This window comes from Cottoperca gobio, chromosome 3 (assembly GCF_900634415.1).
Source record: "Cottoperca gobio chromosome 3, fCotGob3.1, whole genome shotgun sequence".
Lineage (NCBI taxonomy): Eukaryota > Metazoa > Chordata > Actinopteri > Perciformes > Bovichtidae > Cottoperca > Cottoperca gobio.
The window spans coordinates 21072710-21092776 of NC_041357.1; the positions used below are offsets into that span (position 1 = coordinate 21072710).

At 39.0% G+C, this 20067-nt stretch overlaps 1 protein-coding gene across 1 annotated transcript in view; it reads left to right on the top strand.

Moving 5' to 3' along the window:
- Nucleotides 1–2114: 2114 nt before the first annotated feature.
- prtga (protogenin homolog a (Gallus gallus)) overlaps nucleotides 2115–20067 on the top strand; it is a 29023-nt gene continuing 11070 nt past the window's right edge. Inside the window, exons 1-10 of the mRNA XM_029426723.1 lie at nucleotides 2115–2181; nucleotides 4050–4352; nucleotides 12443–12587; nucleotides 12776–12909; nucleotides 13480–13776; nucleotides 13876–14035; nucleotides 14406–14653; nucleotides 16158–16322; nucleotides 17603–17908; nucleotides 18783–18971. Coding sequence (XP_029282583.1) covers nucleotides 2115–2181; nucleotides 4050–4352; nucleotides 12443–12587; nucleotides 12776–12909; nucleotides 13480–13776; nucleotides 13876–14035; nucleotides 14406–14653; nucleotides 16158–16322; nucleotides 17603–17908; nucleotides 18783–18971 — 2014 coding nt within the window. The remainder of the gene's footprint in view (nucleotides 2182–4049; nucleotides 4353–12442; nucleotides 12588–12775; nucleotides 12910–13479; nucleotides 13777–13875; nucleotides 14036–14405; nucleotides 14654–16157; nucleotides 16323–17602; nucleotides 17909–18782; nucleotides 18972–20067) is intronic.

The window sequence follows — 20067 nt, forward strand, 5'->3', positions numbered from 1 at the left end:
CCGTGGGAGGAAGGGGGTTTTGATCTCTCTGCACAATAAGTGATGGACACTGGATCAATATCGACATTGACTCAGCAGCTGTCCTGCTCAATGCTTCCTCTTTATTTGCAGGACCCAGTTTTGAAGGACAAACTCAGACATTTTGATCAGGATCTGATCTTAATGTTATTAATACAAAGTATGCAGTGTTATTACTTTATTCCTCTTAAATTAAATGAGGCTCAAAGCAATGCAATACATAGTAGCAGTGGTATCCCGATCCTTTACTAAAAGTACTAATACTGCATTGTAAGTAAAAGTCCTGCATTGAAAATATTACTTAAATAAAAGAACGTAAGTATAATATGAAAATGTACTCATTAGATAGATTTTGATTTTGAAATTAATTAATTTTCTGTCAATCGATTAATCAGTTAATCAACTAAACGTTTCAGCTGTGCAAGTATAATATTTAATAATATGAATAAAATACTAAAGAAAAGTAACTCAAATTTGCACTTAAGTACAGTACTTATGTAAATGTACTTAGTTACATCCCACCTCTGCATAGTTGTAAAATACATAATCAAAAATCAACTTAATTGAAAGGAGATGTACTTGATTTAGGAATGTGTTAAAAACAGTATACTAGATACATCAGTGAAAGTTCTTGTAACGGGCTTTCCACCCCTGTATTCATGTGCACTTTTAAATGCATACACAAAGACATCAGGACATGCAGCAGCTCTCATACAAGTGCCTAAACTACAGTTACTCTTTCAGGCGCTGGGTGACCCTATGTGTGATACGATTGATAGGTTGTCGTTCCTGTAATAAACCATTACAGTTAAGAGCGTATGACGCCTGTCTATGACAACTACTGAAAGGATTTATAACACCACCAACATAAACAAGCGTGTCTATTTTTTAGAAACTTATCTATATTCTCAGTATACCCCATCTTCATATAATTAACATCGAGAGATATACATAAGCACACTCCATAATTACCATTTAGTGCCATGGATGCTGAGTTTTCTACTTGTCTTATCAAAGGGCCTTGTATGAAAATGTACAGGTGCACATTCTAAATATATTATGTGTAAATTAAGTTAATAAGTGGGGACACACATCTAAAGTTCCATGGACACTTCACCCCACTAGTTTCAGAAGCAAATATTGTAGCCTGCTTTTTACCACATTTATCTGACAGCTGTTACTTTGCAGGATATAAACATAGGTGTTTTACATTTAATATGAGATGTGCTAATAGAATATATCAAATTATGCCAAAAGTGTCATGAAGTAATCAGTCCGACTGCTGAAACACCTTCAACATTAATATAGCATACTATTTGTATATTAACAGTGACCAGGTTGCAATACTGTGACTATATATCTGAACACTACAAACTCTTCCTCTTACTTTGTACTGTGAACCTTTGCACATTCCTCTGACAAAATACTACCACTACCACTTCTACTTTTAATTCTTATTGTTCAGTCGCTTTGGACAAAAGCGTCAGCTAAATGAACTGTAATGTAATTCAGAAATATTATACATATTCTTTCACATTAATTTGTCATTTTTTAAATTGTATTTTATTTTTTGTATATTTATGTTTCTTGTACACATTTTTATTTATATATTTTAATAATATATATATATATATTTTAATATTTGCTCTTATTTTTCCTTATTTTTGCTGTGTTGTATGCCATTCCTTGTATGTGAAAACCGGAAAAAACTTATATTATTAAGTATTAAGTTTTCACTTTGCTTTTTACATTTTACTGCTTATACTTTTACATTACAGTTCATTTAGCTGACGCTTTTGTCCTACTTGACCGACAATAAGTGCATTGGATCTGGGCTGATGTGTAAATGCAGAGGTGGATGCACTGAGTGTAGGATGTCATGTGGTAACTGTGACCTACAGCTGGCGTTAGGAGGCGCTGGACTAAAAGCTTCACTCAGACCTACAGACTTGATTAATTGACTAATGTCCATCCCAGATGAGGGAAACTTCACTCCCGCAGCTCTCAACACCGGTCCTCCGCCTCAGTATCAGCGCAGTTCATCTGGAGGAAACAACTATGAGAGAGTAGCTAGCATGCACAGACAATTCATGTAAATGGCGACTGTCAAAAGGAAATTATATCAGCGGTTGCTGTTCTTTGTCGTTTTTCTTCCAATCTCAGGTAAGAAGCGTTTTCGGTTATATTTTGTGAGATTTAAAACATTAACAAACTGTTAAGGAACATCACTCTGACTGTGTGTAACCTACATGTTTGGCTGTGTGGACACTCAACAGGAGCTGACCGCAAACATTTAATGTAACATTTAGCTAACTAACTGTAATTTAACGGTTTAACGTTAACGGTTAGCTTGACGGTTAGGTTACTTTTATCAACATTTATCACCAAAACCGGTCTCCTCAGAGACGAATAAACCGGAATGTCAGCATGATAACTTGATTAACCGGGTTTGATATTAACATTTCCTAATAACCAACGATAGGTTATTTATTTATACGACAATTGTCCTGCCGAGAAACTGTCTTGTTTTAGCTAATTCAACTGTCAGTTAACTTTCAAACTTAGCCGTTTGTTTTCTCAGATACTTTTAGGTAAAAGTATAAATGCCATGCTCTGAAAATACTCCATTAAAAGTCATGAATTCAAACTAGTACAGAAGTATTATTAGCTAAATGTACTTGTAGTATCTGTAGTAGTATAACAAGTAAAAAGTACTCATTGAAGTTACGCTGAATAACTCCTTTTACAGTGTTATATTATAATAGAATATTTTATTATTATATTTTTATCACTAACATGTAACAGCCTTCTAATGTTGTAGTTATATATGTTCTTATTGTATGTGAACAGAAGTCTAAGTTTGAGTGTCAAACAAATGTAGTGGAGTACAAAGTACATTTCCTTCTGAATTGTAGTGGAGTAGAAGTATAAAGTAAGATTACATGGAAGTACAAGTATGTCAAAGATGTACTTAAGTACAGTACTTGTACAATGTACAAGTATACATAGTATAAATATTTAATAGTTAACTGTTATAATGGTTTTTAGCAGTGGATTTGCACAATTTAATGAGCTCTAACTGTTGGAAAGATTGTTAACTTTTTTTAAAATTTAAATTCAATACTGTTAAGCTACAGCTTTATATTAGAGCTACCATTAAGGGATATAAAAATGCTGTGGATATCCAAACATTTTCCAAATGTAACATTTTGATGTTTAGAAATTAATAGTTTATGCTGGGCAAGAGTAAAATTAGAGTATTTATATTGTTATGTATAAGTATTCAGTTACAGTGGGACTCTGTGATCTTCAGGATCAGGATCATCCAATTACAGAGCTGAAATAAGAGATCAGCAGCAGTCAGTCCAACAAAGGGCAATTTGCTAATACAAAATCAATACACATTATATCAAACATAGAGCTAGTGTTGGAGATATATGGCTCAGGAAAGACACATACTGTGGCCATGCTTTATAATTGATTGTTATTTGGGATAAATGGTTGCAGTTTGTTATGTTATTGCTTCGAAATTGGTAGCGAAGAACCTGCAATGTATTCTGTTGATATATTGAATTACTGCACGTTAGGAATGACACTGTGCCTCTCACTATTCGGTCCACAAAGGTCACATCAATGAAACATTACATGAAGCTCATGCTGAGAGTTCAGTAATAGGTTTCTCCGTGAACTAAAAAGACTAATGGGATCCTACAGTTTCACCTTCAGCTGGTGACTTTATGAGCCGTAAGTAATTGGATTAAAGTGGCGCAGAAACAAAGTTACAATGTGATTACTGTACAGGACAGTATCCTCCAATCCTCTCAAATGTGATGTTTCAGGGCATTTTAAGTAGTGTCACACTTGTATCCATCTGAGACTATAAACACTGATAATACCCATCCAGAGGATCACTTTAAGCCAGTAGTTAAATTAGTAAATGCTTTAAATGTTTTAGTGGACTCCTGTTAGTGCTGCCCCCATGCTGATAACCACTTTCACTCCGCAAATGATTTTCTTCTCTCTTTTTACAGGTGTTTTATGCTTTAGTGAGTTATTTTTCATCAAGGAGCCCCATGATGTCACTGCCATGCGGAAGGAAGCTGTTATTTTGCACTGTCAGGCACATGGAGAGTCGCCCATCGACGTGAGATGGCTCAAGAACGGAGTAAAAGTTGTGGAGACCGAGCGGGTGTACCTGCTCTCCAATAGCTCCCTTTATATTTCAGAGGTGGAGAGCAGAAGAGGAGACAAATCAGATGAAGGGCTATATCAGTGCCTTGCTCAGAACAAATATGGCGCAATCCTTAGCCAGAAAGCCCGTCTTACAATCGCAAGTAAGTATCATGCTGGAGTCACATTAAAAACATAACAGTGTTGAGGACATGATGGGATGTAGGTGATGGTCAACTCTAATCATGTTCAGGCATTCAAATGTCTTATATTCTGGCTGTTTGCTACCACATACTTACAATAATCACTGGGTGAGATTGAAAGTTCCCTGCATGAATCATCTAAGGAGATTTCAATTTATACACATTACTGCTCATCTTATTTGTGATTTTGTTTTGTTTTTGCTGCTCATTGTTGCATTCGAGGCAGCTTTGTTGGTAGCAGTGGAGGAAGAGGGACAAAGTCTTCAAAGTTAGAGCCCAAAAAAGATGCGGTTTGGAAGGGGTATATGCCCATTGGTGTGTTAATGAAGGAGCAGCCGATTTGAAAGGTTAGGAGCTGTCCAGGACACCGGCTCTCCAATGCTAAAGAGCAGATGACCCCTATTCAGGGGCTGGGGCTTTCATGTTATTGCACCCTGATCGCTTGAGGAATTGTTCTTTTGGAATGCTTTCTCCTCCAGTGCTGTGCGAGTTGGCCTCGTATTTTAAGGGGGGAGTAGAAGCTTCAGGCAGAGTTGGTCTTTTGGGACATTATATCCCCTCCTCCCACACCACGGGCCATAAGTCTTGCTGTGCCACTTTTGCAGAATGTATGTTAACCCTTTTACCCCACCTGCAATGCACTAAGACTTGCATTTTTAACATTGCTGAAATTTAATTTTATTCTAATTTAATGAGGCAGAAAATAGCTGTTTTGTATTTCTTGTCCTGGGATTTTAGTCCTTGTTTCCATGTCATTCCATAGTGGAAGATTGTTTTACTTTGAAGTCCATTCCTTCTCCAATTTGATCCTGATGTTCAGAAGATCCAAAAGTTTCAGAATCAGAAATCCTTTATTAGTCCCACAACGGGGAAAGTTCTTGTTGAGTTCCAGAATATTTACTCTGATGTTTTTTTCAATTTAAACAGATTTTTAAGTCTGCTTTCATGTTTAAAAAAAAACCTTACCAGCAATTTTGAAATAATTGTTATGAACATTGTTTTAATAGAGTGCAATTAATCTGAGTTACGTAACAGTTGTTGAGTTTCTTGAGCCAGTTTACATGAATTATTCTGAAGTTACTTAACTAGATGTGATGCTCTCTGCTAGAGATCCCAGTCATAACTCATATATTTTCTGGTCCTTAAAAAGTACATATAGTTTATTAATTAATTGAGTGGTTTACCTGCTTTATCGTATCAAGTTAAGTGGTGATAAAAGCTGCCAGTAAGTTTTACTAGTTTGTTTTAAAATGGCACTTAGACCAGCTTGAGGGTCTATCTGGTAGCTCATAAAATTTGCACATACCTGAGAAATGCTCAGTTGAAGGACGCAGAGGTAAGAGTGGGGGTTGTTGCGAGTGATGTGCCCACACACATACGCACACACACACACACACACACACAAATGTGAATTGCCGTTTCCCAGTACCACTGCCTTACCCAGAGTGTCTAAATGACCAAACTTTATTGCAGGTCTTACAAGGTCAGTAGGGGCTGGAGGCCTTGCACACAATTCCTTTCTGCCTCACTACTCTGGTGAAAGAGTGAAAAGCTTTTCACTCTGACCGTTTTTGTCCACATTGCCTCCATGCTCACAATGAGAAGGGATTCTTTGGGGGGCAATTGTTTGTCCTGATATCAGTGGACAGAACAGCTGGACCTGTCCACCACTGAAAGGCTTCTTACATAAATTGTAAAAGTTAAACATCAGAAATTGGTTTTTAATATTTACATTTAGTTTGAAAAGTCAGTGTAGCAATCGTCAATAAACAGCATGACTCTCTTCTATGACCTGCCTATTGTCCTGACCTGAGAGTTTTTATGGCAATATGTGGTCATTTGTCTTTGCTCTATTATAGCTGTGCATGAACATCGTGATCCATGTGTCACTCTGTCTTGAGGTCTTTTTGTGGTTTGCTAAATCACAAAGGTGAGAGAGGATTTGGACTCGGATGAAAATGAATGTGACACATGAGCCTCACCATGTGACTTTAGTCAATAGACTTTAGATTGATGGGGATTTCAGCAGAGAGATTGCCTCCCAAGCTAGCTTCCCTTTTTTTAATCTCTTGTACCATGAAAACCAAGGAAAATGTCAGATCTTATTAACTTTTACACATATGGCTCACTTTGTCCCCCATGTTGGTGTAAATTAGGCAACGTGAGATGGTGAAAATTGTCGAGTTTTACATATGCAATGTAGTTTGGATGGTTTCCGAGTAAAAAAAAAAAATCATTGACCAGTCTGTAATGGTAATGCTCTGTTGTACTCGCATTATTGTACAAGCGGCGGACAAAACACCAATTCCAGGAACAGTTGAAAATGAGGACGCCTGGTCAACCTTGTAGAAAGTAAGCTTGGGCTTGTGTTGGAGGACAGCTTTATTAACAGCTCAGCTGTGTTACATTTATGTATGTGTTGCATTCCCACTGATGGAGTGCATTTATTTATGATTACTATACTGATATTAACTTGACATTACCCATAGAAATGGCCTTGTTGCATTGGTTGCAAACATGATATAATTGTAAGCATCAAGGGACAGTTCACCCCACTATACAAAACATACTTCCTCTTACCTGAAGTACTATTTAACAATCTTCGGTGTGTATTGCGCTTTGCGCCCAACTAGCAAAGTGCTTGTTGGGAACTCGGCAACTCATATCCAAAAACTATCTAGACTGATAAGTAGCACGTCAGGTAAGAGGACAAATATGTATTTTTGATTTTGGGGTGAACTGTCCCTGTAAGTTGTATGTTGTTGCTGCTTGATAAATGAAAAATAACTTAGTTAAGTGCTTGTTTTGCAACTTGTCATCCAGAGCTGTCTGTTTCAGGGATGCACCAATTCAACTTGTTCTCTCCCGCAGAATAAGTGCCAGTGCATTGGGATGGATTAAGGGTTTGAAGTGATTGTTTCCAGCTTTAGTAAGGCGTAAAGTCACTCTCACACAGATTTTCACTTAATTTGTGTTTGAAGCTGAGATCAGAATACGCTTTTAAAAGAGTTATTTGAAGTAGCTGCTGCTCATGTACAACGTTTATTTTTGCCCTAATGAATTGTCCGTAGGCAGCCAGGCCAGGACCACAGCATTATTTTAAGTTGCTATGGAATGTTTCTAACCAGCACTGGCTCGGCACAATTAGAAACCCCAATAAGACAAAAGCAAACCTCGCACAGTGTGAGCTGTGGTGTGAATGAATGAAGTGAGACAAGTCGCTGCCTGGAATCTTGTTTTTCTCCTCTGCTGGACACGAAAAGTTACCATGGTTCCCCTGAACGGCAGGCCCAGGGGTCAAAGGTTTCTTTAAATAGTTCAATAGATGGTGGGCAGTGAGACAGAGCACAGGACTTAAATCTTTACTACAATAATGCGGGATGCTCATCTAGTTTAATCATTGGCTGCAATAGTCATCAGTGGGTCTACTTTAGTTTTCTCTCTCTTCTCTGTATATCTGTAATATAACACAACTTTTATTTTGTTATCTGCATTCAACTTATTTTTATAATACATCATGACAAAGTATGAAACTGTGGTTAAAAAAAAGGAGTGTAGCTATTTACAGATTAACTTATTTAGCTCCATGTTATGATATGGAGATTAAAGACAATGAAGCCACTGTCTGTGGTGAGTGGAGGGTTGCTGTTGAATGATTGGAAAACTTTGTTGCAGAGATAAGGGGTTGGAGGAGGGGATGAATAGTCCTTCCAACACCACTCCCCCACCGCCCGCTCTGTGCTTTCAGAGGTCACGCTGCTTATGGGAATAGGTCTTTGTTTAGCCAGGCCAGTGGTCACTTGACTGTCCTGCAGCCTGTGTAGCAGCAGCACATCTGCCAGTCAGCTGGTGATTGATTTGTGGGTTTTTTCAGCTTTGCATTCTTCTCCTTCTTGCTTATCAGCCCTCCTTTTTTGTCCAAGAGCCTTTTTTTTAAATCTTCAGTGAGGTCACTGAACATTGTAAAGGACTCATCACTCAAGTAAATAGCGGTGTTTTTCAGTAGGAGTTGTGGAAAGAGAAAATGTAGAATTAACTTATTTTGGTGTTACCATGTGGTGCACTCCAGTTCAAAGGAATAGGACCCATAAGAAGAGTACATGTAAAACTTTTCATGGTTGTTTTAGTCATTCAATGGAGGTTTTTCATGGTCCTCCTGATGCTTGAAGCCTTCAATTTAGCATGCAGCCTGCAGGATCATGAGAAGATGATCAATTGTAATGTCTCTAAAAGGATTGGACCCTGGGGGATGGGTTGGGTTGGGGACGGTTGGGGGCCATCATAGTCATTCACATAGCTGAACATAGCAAAAGTGAACACAAACTGCTTCTGTCATCCTATATCATGTCAGATTGAATCCAGATTGAAGTAAACTTTAAAAAATGTTGTAATTTGACTGTCAATGACAACATTTTAATTTATCAGAAAGTTGAATAATTACTTGAAGTTTTCTCAGATTGTTCCTTCATGTGACAAAATAATTAGAATAATTTCTGCGTTTGGATTTAGCAAAAAAAGCACTTTTCCTTGTTTAACAATTTCATGAAGTTATTTTATCCTGGCACTTCATTGTCACTGAGGATCTATTTGAGTGTGTTCCCTTACCTGAATAAGAAAGTGCATATTGTTCATGTTTAATATGAGATGTGTGAAATGTGCGCTGGCGTTAATGCTGGAGTGTCCACTTCAGCATTTGACTGAAACAAGGTGAATTGTTTCCATGCACAGTATTGAAGTGCAGGAACCTCATTGTTTGGAGCACAAAATCTCAAAGAAAGTTTATTTCTAAGTACCTCTACTAACTCATATGTAGGTAGGGTAGACTATGATTTGCTGTGCTGAGGCCTGGCTGAGAAACTGATCACAGTAACCAGAGGAGTGAGGGCTGAACTAATTCCTGGTATTTGTAAGGGAACCTTTGTTTGGTCCTGACCTGTCCACTGACCTTTAGTTTGTTGAGCTGCTGGCATCAGCAGGCCCATCTGCTTCAAGCTGAAGTGAAGCAAATGCATCTTTACTCTTCAGGTTTGGGCTGCAGGAAGAACGTACTGTAATAAACCAGGAATGCATGTGGACAGACTCATATTTATATATCTTTAGCTTTGAATTTTGACCTCTGGACATTGCTGTCACTTTACGTCAAGCATGCAATTAGTTTTAACAACTGGACTGCTTCTATAGTTTTATTTGTCGTAGTAGGAGCAACTGGTAAATGTCATCGATTCAGCAGAAATGGATATTATTACAAAACAGCATTTAAAACCGTCGCAGCTAGAGAACGAATTCAGTGATTTATAGGCTGTTTGCAGGGCAGCAGTGAGCAGTAGAGCTGGTTTGGGGTGGTCATGTAGGGCTCTGAGTTAGGTGCTAGGCAGGATTTGTGGAGGCCAGAGGTGAGAGGTGAGATTGCTTGGAAGTCAGAACTGTTTCTTCATGCTTTTGGGGAATAGGCTGAGGAATGTATTCTTCTAGTCTTCTAGTTGGCTCAAATGTAAAAGAAATGTAAAGAAAACTATTTATATTTTGGTGGAATAATACGAACAGTGAAAGTAAAAACTTAATATTAGTCTTTATAAACACACAAAGTTAAAGTAAATCACAAACAGCTTGACATGTTTGCTTTGATCATTTCATCTGCACATTAGATGCCCCTCGGCAAACATCATCGCTCATTGCAGGTCAGCCTTCTATTTTCAGCCGGGAGTGCTCTGGCCAATGCTCGACAAACCGTAGCAGTTATAGATTTTTCTTCTTGTCTTAGTAGTTTATCAATAATCAATGGTCATCCCGCTGTTTGTCAATCCAGCATCATTTGACTGAATAGAAAGGCAAAGCAACTCGTCTCTCATACCCTGCAGTCATATCACTTCAGCATATTAATGGCATTTTTGTAAGTGCCTGCGTTAACACTGGGGGGTGGGAGAGGGTGTGCGTGTGAGGGAGGGGGGGTTTGAATGCCTCTCCCTGCTTCACTGTCTTCACATCAAACAACCTCAGTGGAGCTGAGAGGGTAACAGCTCAGGACTAATTTGATTAAATGTGTCTATGGTCAAAGGATCTGATCGTGACATCATTTGCCAGTCCACCCATGTCCTCTGTATGAGTTACCATGACGGCACTATGACAATGGAAAATAATTAGAATTTGTAATCTCAAATACAAATGACTCTTTATAACTTTACCTCAGCAACTGAAACTTTTACTTCCCTTGGCCAAAATAAGGAGCCCTTTCCTCCACAAATGTCAGCTGGATTTGAAGGCAAGGCGCTGTCAGTTGTGTAAAAGTCATAATTAACTGAATGGTAGTCAGAGCTCTCCTGCTGTTTAGCACCACAACACCTGGCAACACGGTACTTACACGCAGCCATCCATCATGGCCCTCATAGACACTACAGTGTGTTTATGGTAGTGGAGGGATTCCCTGTAGACTTTTCTCAAAAGCGCAGGTTACCACAGCATGGTGTTGCATGTCTCTGTAGAAAAATATACTTCTAAAGATGCTGGATATCCAACGCATTAAGAAGAATTATGGTTGGCAATGTGCGAGTCAGACATTTCTGTATTTCCACAGAAATGTTTATGGTTGTTTCCCCTTTGGTGTCACAAAGTTTTCTCTACATATTGTATTTATTTACAATATAATTTATCCATATTTAAGGTTTTCCACATATTTGTGGGTAACGTGCAGCATATGCAAAAGATTGTGGCAGAATAAAACCATTTGGAATTTTTACTTCTTGTGATGTTTTTTCGCACTGAATACCTCTCAGATGTTGTTTCAACTTGATGTCCTGCTTCCTGCTCCTTTCTGTTTCGTCTTTACTGGGTGCTGATGGCTCACTGCAGCAGAAGAAGCTTTAGATGTGTGCGAGGAGGTCACAGTGTGTTTGTTTATCCATTACTTGAGAGGAGTTTCATCCTGAAAGCAGGCCAGCGGCTTTGCATCTTGAAATGCACCTACTGGAGTTATACTGCTTTATTTTTCTGGTCCATTGGAAAAATAATTTACAGTCTATTGATTTTTCCATCTCTGTCTGTACTATGGATTATTTTATAAATTTATGTGAATTGTTGCTTCTTTAGCATTTTGAGCACTGAGGTGGACGGTACAGCAGTGAGTGACCTTAATGGCTTTTAGGACTTTTACGGCCCAGGAGGAACCACTGTCAAAGAGCATTCATTAACAAAAAGGGCTAAAAACAACTTAAGTCCTTATCAAATACATACATTCTGATTGTTTGTTATTTTCTCCATAAACAGCCTTATTGTAATTAATGTTGGGCCTCATTTTTTGCTGCTCAGCTGGTGGCTGACAACAGCTCAGTTTCAGGGAAACCCTATCTATGCAGGATGTAGCTGTTCCTCTGCAGTCATCACCTTCCTGCAGCACTCAGCAAGTCTGTAGCTTTAGGTTAGAGGCATCTCTGTTTTCTGACATCCACTGCATCTGATTGAGATGGATGGATGTTTGAAATGCATCAATATGTTTGGAAAGGAAGAGAGGTCATTTAGAAATAGATAATAAGATAATAATTCTTTGTATTGATCTTGGTGAACCGGCCATACTCACACTTACAGTATGTGTTTAATAGTAGGCTAAATGTAATAGTCATGGAAGTTGTATTAATAGGGATTTAACTTCCCCTCCTATCATCTGTAATTGCTGATTGGTGAGTTTCTCTCTAACATTGTGACATTGTGGGTAGTTGTGTAGGGCTTGTTAGTGATTTTGTGCTCAAGTTTTATGTCAAAGCAAGTTCTGTGGCAACGCATGGAGTGAAATACAACACTGGCTTTCACAACACCTCAAGGGAAAAGAGTTTCCTTTGACTTTTTCTTAGAAAGACCACATGTAGACTAAGAGATAAAAACATGAATACTCTATTTGTTACAGGAAAGAATTGTACTGTATAAGGCACTTTGTGTTGTGTGTTAGTAGTAGCTGGGCCACTTGATTAAATTAAGCTGTGTTACATTACCAATACTGGGACACAGTACCATCTCCTTCTGACACACTAAAGGCTGTCTCTTGTTGCTCTGTTTTGCTGCAGGTATCTCTGCTTTTGCAATCCAGCCGACGTCCATTGTGGTGACTGAAGGCTCAGTTGCCCGGTTTGCCTGCAAAATGAGTGCACACCCCCCTTCCATCATCACTTGGGAGTTCAATCGGGTCACATTACCTCTTGCCACTGAAAGGTATGCACTCTCTCTGTTGTTTTCAGTTTAACTTCATGGTAATCATTCTTACTGGACAGCAAAAAATGGTATTACATAAAGTATAATCTGTGACCATTCATATCCATTATCAGTTATTATGAATATTTGATGTGTAATTGCTCCATTTTGTAAGTATAAATGCTGTATCATATCTCTGTCATATCCAGAATCACAGTCCTGCCCAGTGGTGTTCTTCAGATCCACGGGGTGCAGCGGGCAGATGCTGGAAATTACCGCTGCATCGCCACCAACATTGCCAGTCGCCGCCGAAGCACGGAGGCCACCCTCACTGTCACTCCAGGTATGTCAACTAGGGCTGCAACTAAAGATAATTTTCTTTATAGATTAATCTGTCGATTATATTCTACATTAGTTGATTGTCCATTCCAAAGATATTCAGTTTAATATGATATAAAACAAAGAAAAGCAGGAAATCTCCATATTTGAGAGGCTGAAAACAGCATTTTCTGCCGTTGTTGCATGAAAAATTACTTTGACGATTATCACACCATATACATTAAAGCTGTCTTCCTCCCTCTCCCTATAGTTTGAATAAATATATTTTTCTGTCGATCGACTAATTGATAAGTTGACTAATAGTTGCAGCTGTCATGTCAACCAGGCTCTCTTTTTGCAAATGTATTGTGCAAAGGGCATCAACACACAGTTTAGTAGTGAAATATCCAATCACAAAGCATAATAAGGTAACTGGTTTGTGTCTCTCGAGCAGTTGTAGACTGATCAATAGTTTGTTAAAAGGATTATTTATTCACTAAAGGAACAGCACAGAGATAGAACTTTCACTCTAATCTACCATGTCCGTCACATCACACCATATACATTAAAGCGGTCTTCCTCCCTCTCCCTGCAGCTCTCAGGCCACAGCTTCCACAGAGGCCGCACATTATCGTTGGGCCACAGAACATTTCAGTGTCGCTGCACCAGAATGCCATCCTGGAGTGCATGGCCACAGGCAAGCCCCGACCCATCATCTCCTGGAGCCGAGCGGACAGCAAGTCTATTGATGTTTACAACACCAAAGTGTTGGGAAATGGCAACCTCATTATCACAGACATCAAGCCCCAGCATGGAGGAGTCTATATGTGCAGAGCAACTACTCCTGGCACACGAAACTATACAGTCGCTTCAGCCAATATCACTGTGTTAGGTAAAGATATACCGAAGTGTGGAGGTATAAATTGGGATTTTGTATTCGTAATTCAAAAACGTCTTTTATTTATTTATAATTGATGTTCTTCTTCTAAAGCACCACCTTCCTTGGTCGAGTGGCCGGAGAGCCTGACCCGTCCACGGGCCGGCACCGCCCGCTTTGTGTGTCAAGCTGAAGGAGTTCCAACGCCTCTAATCACTTGGCTCAAGAACGGAGAGAAAGTTCATTACAATGGTCGTATTAAGATGTACAACAGGTATAATTCTCCTTCCATTTAAGGGATTATTCCTGAGATCCCATAAACCTGTTTTAATTTTAACATGTATATGTGTCAGAGATAATGAAAACAGGAACTCAAACGTATTTTACTGTGCCATGAAATGCTCATTTAACAGTCTTAACTGTTCAATTTGAAACCATTTAAATAAATAATGCACTACTGTCCTTACAGTAGAAAGGAAACTGAATAATTTACAGCAGTGCAAATGGGGGTTTAATTGGTACAGTTATTCTACTGTCAGTGCTTGTTAAAGGTAATTATAGAATGATTACATCCTGGTAAAGGAGCCTCAGGATGAAGCTATCTGTGTGCAGACTCTTCATCTGTATGTGTCTGTGTCACATAGCAAACTGGTCATCAACCAGATCATCCCCGAGGACGATGCCATCTATCAGTGCCAGGCAGAGAACGAGCAGGGATCGGTCCTTTGCATGGCGAGGCTCATTGTGGTGATGTCTGAAGATCGACCGAGTGCTCCCAGGAATATCCGAGCTGACACTGTGTCGAGCTCTGCCATCCTTCTGGCTTGGGACAGGCCCCAGTATAACTCAGATAAAGTTATTGCTTACTCAGTGCACTACATGAAGGCTGAAGGTGAGTGGTGTGTAAACAAACAAGAGATTTTCCTGGTCAGAAACTGTACGAATACAACAGGGACATTTTTTTTATTCTTGCCTTTGTAAAACAAACTAAAATAGGTAAATAGTTGATCTATTTACATTTTTCATTTTTTTCAAGTTGCTTCCTCCCAGCACGGCAAATTGATGCAACACATGGAAAATCAACAGTCAATTTCTTTGTAACTCCACACCCCCTGACTATGTTTTACTTTCAATCTTGTAGTCTTCAATTTATCCAATTTTACACATCTCCCACTGGAACCACAAAAGGCTTTATAGAACGATGTGTAAAATGAGAGGATCTCCTTATGAACTTGCATTCTTCCACTTCCTGTATAGAAAGTATATTGTGGGAGCTGACTATATGTTGTTTAAGCTATGTTGGTGGGCAGACGTCAAAGGAAGAAGTGTTTCTCTAGAATAAAGCAGAACAACAGCTTTTTCTTGAGAAACAGGAACAGTCCTCTATAGACTGTAGCCCTGTGGAGTTTCAAGATGAAGGGTCCCTTCCTTCTAGCTTATAAAATGCAGGATGCACACAAAACTATTCATACAAAGCACAAGGGTTGTAGTGTGGCAGTAGAAAAGCCTTTCAGCTTTCCTGGGAACTCTTGCTGTGGACAACAAGAGTCACATTCAAACAATGCAACATTTGAGAAAAAAAATCAGCTTGTTCATTCAAGCACTGCACTTAATTATAATGCCTCTGACTTCCATTGGGAAGGTGAAATGTACAGAAAAGAACACCTGCTGGATTTTGTTGGGGACAAGGAGGTCAACATAAAAAGAACAAATTCCCTCTATTTTATTCTTGAATAACTGGCATCTGTCGGGGATTTTCTGCACTTGATTTAGATTTAGTGACACAATATCCTTGGTCCCAGTCACAGAGAATGGCTTTTCACTGACATTGACAGAGTATCAGACAGTGCACTCTGCACCTGAGGTGGCAGAGAGAGAACCCAGCACTAAATGGAGGCTCTAATGAAAAGAGGAACTAATTAGCCTGTGTGATGAAGTGTCCAAAAGTGTGTATTCTGTGAAGACCGTGGAAGGTTGTGAATTGGACAGGAATGCAGACTTTGTTACACTTTTGAGAGAGGCTTACTGGGCATTCAGACTAAGGAGAAAGCATTTTTTTGGTTTTCTCTCAAGTACCTTGTTCCCCAAGTCAGATATCAGACAAGGTCATTTTTCCCCAGGGCACAAATACATATTTTTGTGACTTTGCTAATCTGCTCTAATTAATTACCTATTACACAAAAGTTCATCTGAAAAACTAGTGCATGTGAACATTGAGATGAATCTAAAAAGAAACCTGCTGCAGGAAGAGAAGACTGTAGCTATACAATATATTTTAATGATATGATTGTGCTTTAAAAAAAAAGTGAACATTGTATTTGACCTGTGGTATTTGTTTGTATTGATTTTGTTTATTTTTATATAAAGCTAATTTTACAATGTTATCATTTGTCCAGGATTAAACAACGAGGAATATCAAGTTGTCATTGGAAACGATACAACTCGCTACATTATTGATGACCTGGAGCCGGCTCGCAACTACACTTTCTATGTGGTGGCCTACATGCCCATGGGAGCAAGTCGTATGTCGGACAACGTGTTCCAGCACACGCTCGAGGACGGTGAGGAATACACTTAGTTACCACAATGAATACAAATCAGAAGAAAGTCAGTCAAGAGAGTGAAATGGACAGATAAAGGACAAACCGCCACCATCGATCTTTAAACCGTCTCTGTGAGAGGATGTTTGTTTACAGAATATTGTCACTGCTGAAAATGAGCTTTGTTATTGATGTAAGAGACAATGTAATTATTTGTACACGGTGCTTCTGTACATGTATGTGTGTGTATCTCCGTACACAAGCTCATGTCTGTGTTTATGACCCATACCCCTTGAGTGTTTTTGAATTCCAGTGAAACCTCATTTGCTCATGGCCTGTGGGTCAAAGGCTGCCCTCTGCCTGTTCTACATGACTGAAGTTATTAAATTATATTACATAGCTTGCAGGGCAAGCTTGAGGTCACCTTAAATAGAGGCTTTGGTAAAGACAATTTCATCTAATTTTAATTAGGGAAAAATAAATGGAATGTATTTTCATTAGTTTTAACATGCAAGATCATTTTTGTCAGGTTTTTACATGAAAATATTACTTAAAAACAGGATGTGTAGCTGGATTATATTCTGACTTAACCCATTACAAACCATACCACCATGATTTGCTTCCAGTTTTAGGGTTAGTTGGAATTATGGTGAGCGTACTGTATATTTATATATATATATATATATATATATATATATATATATATATATATATATATATATATATATATATATATATATATATATTATGATATGGATCATTTTCTGGAAAATGTATTGGAAAAAATCTGACATTGGCATAAAACAGCTCTGGATTGATTTGCAACATTGCCCACAATTCAAAATACAACCAGACATATTAATTGAATCGCTACGATATACATAGTATATTGTCTCAGGGTAGATATCTTTTTATTCTCCAACCCTAGTTTGTATCTAAAAGTATGTCCTCTGGACTGGTGCAGTATGCTACAAATTTAAACATAGGTGACATTTTTCATGTTTAGTTTTAAGCTCTTTTTCATGCATGTTTGTGATTTCAGCCCTTATGGTACCAATTGAAGCAGCTCATGGGGAGGTCACTGAATGGATAAGGTTATCAAAATACATTCAACAGTGATCTAGTATGTTTAGAAAAAACTGTAGTCACCGAACCCCATCCCCAAGGTTCCACTATTCCTCTTTAGTGAAGACAAACCTTCAGAAGGAACAGCTTTTCAAAGCATCAGGGATGACTTTTCTGTTTTCTTTGGCTCACAGGACCTTTTTTGGTCTTAACCTGCCTGTCTTGTCTGTCCACAGTTCCCCTCCGTGCCCCTGAGCTCAGCCTCACCAGCCGCAGTCCCATGGACATCCAGGTGTCTTGGCAGCCCCTTTCAGACAAGCTGAGTCGTGGCCGAGTCTCTGCATATCGTTTGTCCTATCGCACCAGTGCTGAGAATACAGTCTCACAGATGGAGCTACCTGGAGACAAGACCCAGCATCTCCTGAAAAACCTGCAGCCTGACACCATCTACCTCCTTCGTATTGTTGCTGCCACCAGCATTGGGTGGGGTGAGCCGTCTGCCTGGACGTCCCATCGCACTCCGAAGTTATCCAGTGCTCGAGGTACATCATTTCAGCCATACAGCCTTCATAATTTATTTAAGATGAATATATATTAATATATTAACATCTACACATACAGGATGTTGACACAAAAAGCTAAATTATCACTGAACAGTTCACCCCAAAATCAAAAAGCAATCTAGATTGATTTGGTGCTAGTTGCCGATTGTTGGTCTACCTTCCCTTTAATTCATGAATCAAGAGAGGAGCTTGCTCTAATAATCTTGTTAAGGTATTGCGTTTGTTACCGTGTGACCTGTGCCCTGCACTGTCAGTAACATTGGAAGGGTTTCAGTCATGGGTCATAAAGGGAGCCACTCAGGCCTCTGGGTGGGAAAAGAGTATATGGCTGTTTAGAGCCACATCTGAAGCTTTGAGGTGGGGGACGGGAGGATTTGTTTTTCCTGCCCATCCTTTTTGCCCTCTGTCTCCAGTTCCAGAGTCTTCTATTGGTAAACTTCATTCCCCTCATTCCTAAAATAAAAATGTGTGAAATGGCTGCCCTGACTGCTCATGTGGTTGTCTCTGTTCTGGATTGAGTGTGAAACGGCTGGTAAAGCATCAGATAGTAGTTTCACTTTAAAAAGAAAACTCCTGGTCAGGAACCACCTCCTGCCCCTCACATAATGTGATGAAGAGATTGGAGTTTTCCAAGAACAAGTGCCTGTTTTCTGAAAAGCCTCAGTCATAAGACACACATAGCAGAACAATGTCTATGAAGCAGCACTGTTTATTTTGAATGACTGTTTGTTTTTGTTATCATGAACCCAAAAAGTCTGTTTGGGAACACTTTCTTATGTTAGTGTAGGATTGTAATCAACAACAGAATATCATTATCTAAATCTAAATGTTTTTCTGACTCTTCTGTCTGTAGTTCCCATGGCTCCTGAGATGCATTTGGAGCCTTTAAACTGCACCACTATCTTGGCGCGCTGGCAGTTGGCACCCAGGAACTCAGCTAGTGTTCAAGGCTACAGATTCTTCTACCACGAGGAGAGCCAGTCAGAGAGGGACCCGATTCAGCTGCGTGCTTCAGATAATACGTACACCATCGGAGGCCTCGGTGAGTTTTGTTTCAGATCATTCGAGTTACCTGCTGCTACTGAGGTACCTGGTATACGCTCTGCAACTGACGATTATTTTCATTATCAATTAGGCTGGGGAATTATTTTCAAAATAAATCAATGATCCTTGGTGTAATAAAAGTCAGAAATTAGTAAAAGATGTCCATCCCACTTTTAAGTCCAAGGTGATGTCTTTAAATGTCTTTAAATGTCAGTCCGAAACCCAAAGATGTTTAGTTTAATATGATATAAAACAGAGAAAAGCAGGAAATCTCCATATTTCAGCGGCTGAAAACTGCATTTTCTGCATTTTTTTACACCTAACGATTAATCAATTATCAAAAATATTTGGGATTAGTCGATGAATCATTGCAGCTCTCTTTTTCACAAATTAGAGTATTTTGTGTACATGACAACACAGAAGGATTTGCGCATGCACCCACATATTTTTAAGTATAAGACACTTTTCAATTAAAAACTTGCATGTCTTAACGGCCATTTAAAATGTTTACGCTTACAAAAGCTTGAGTGAAATAATTTGTGCAGCATCTATTGACAGCTAAGCTTATGAGTGATTAATTGGCTTAAGTCTCGTGTTGAGGAGAACTGTGAAAAAGAACAGCACCACATCCCACTTCCATGACCTCCCAACCTCCGTGCAGGATTTCAGTGTGTGTGTCTTTTCAGCAGCTGCTGGATAGTGTTTTGGACATATCACAGCTCTTTTGGCCTTTAGGTCAGATTCATTTTGGCTTTTTTGTTTGAGAGAGGAGAGGGGGCTCAGGCCAATGCAGTGGACAACTGACCATCTGTGGCGAGAGAGGTCAACCAGGTGGTCAACAGCTGACTTAGTAAATCAGGAAGGAACGGGATCAGAAAGAAAGAAAGATGAGGAGGCACTATAAATTACTTTAGGTGTTAACTCTAACTGCTGCGGGCGTTTCGTTAGTTAGATATTTAGTTCAATGGGTTAAACACTAATACGGGAAACAGAAGTAGATGGTTTCACAGTAGGTGCATTGTAGTATTAATATACTACAATACACCTACTGTGAAACTATCTACTTCTGTTTTTACTGATTCTGTTGACATTAA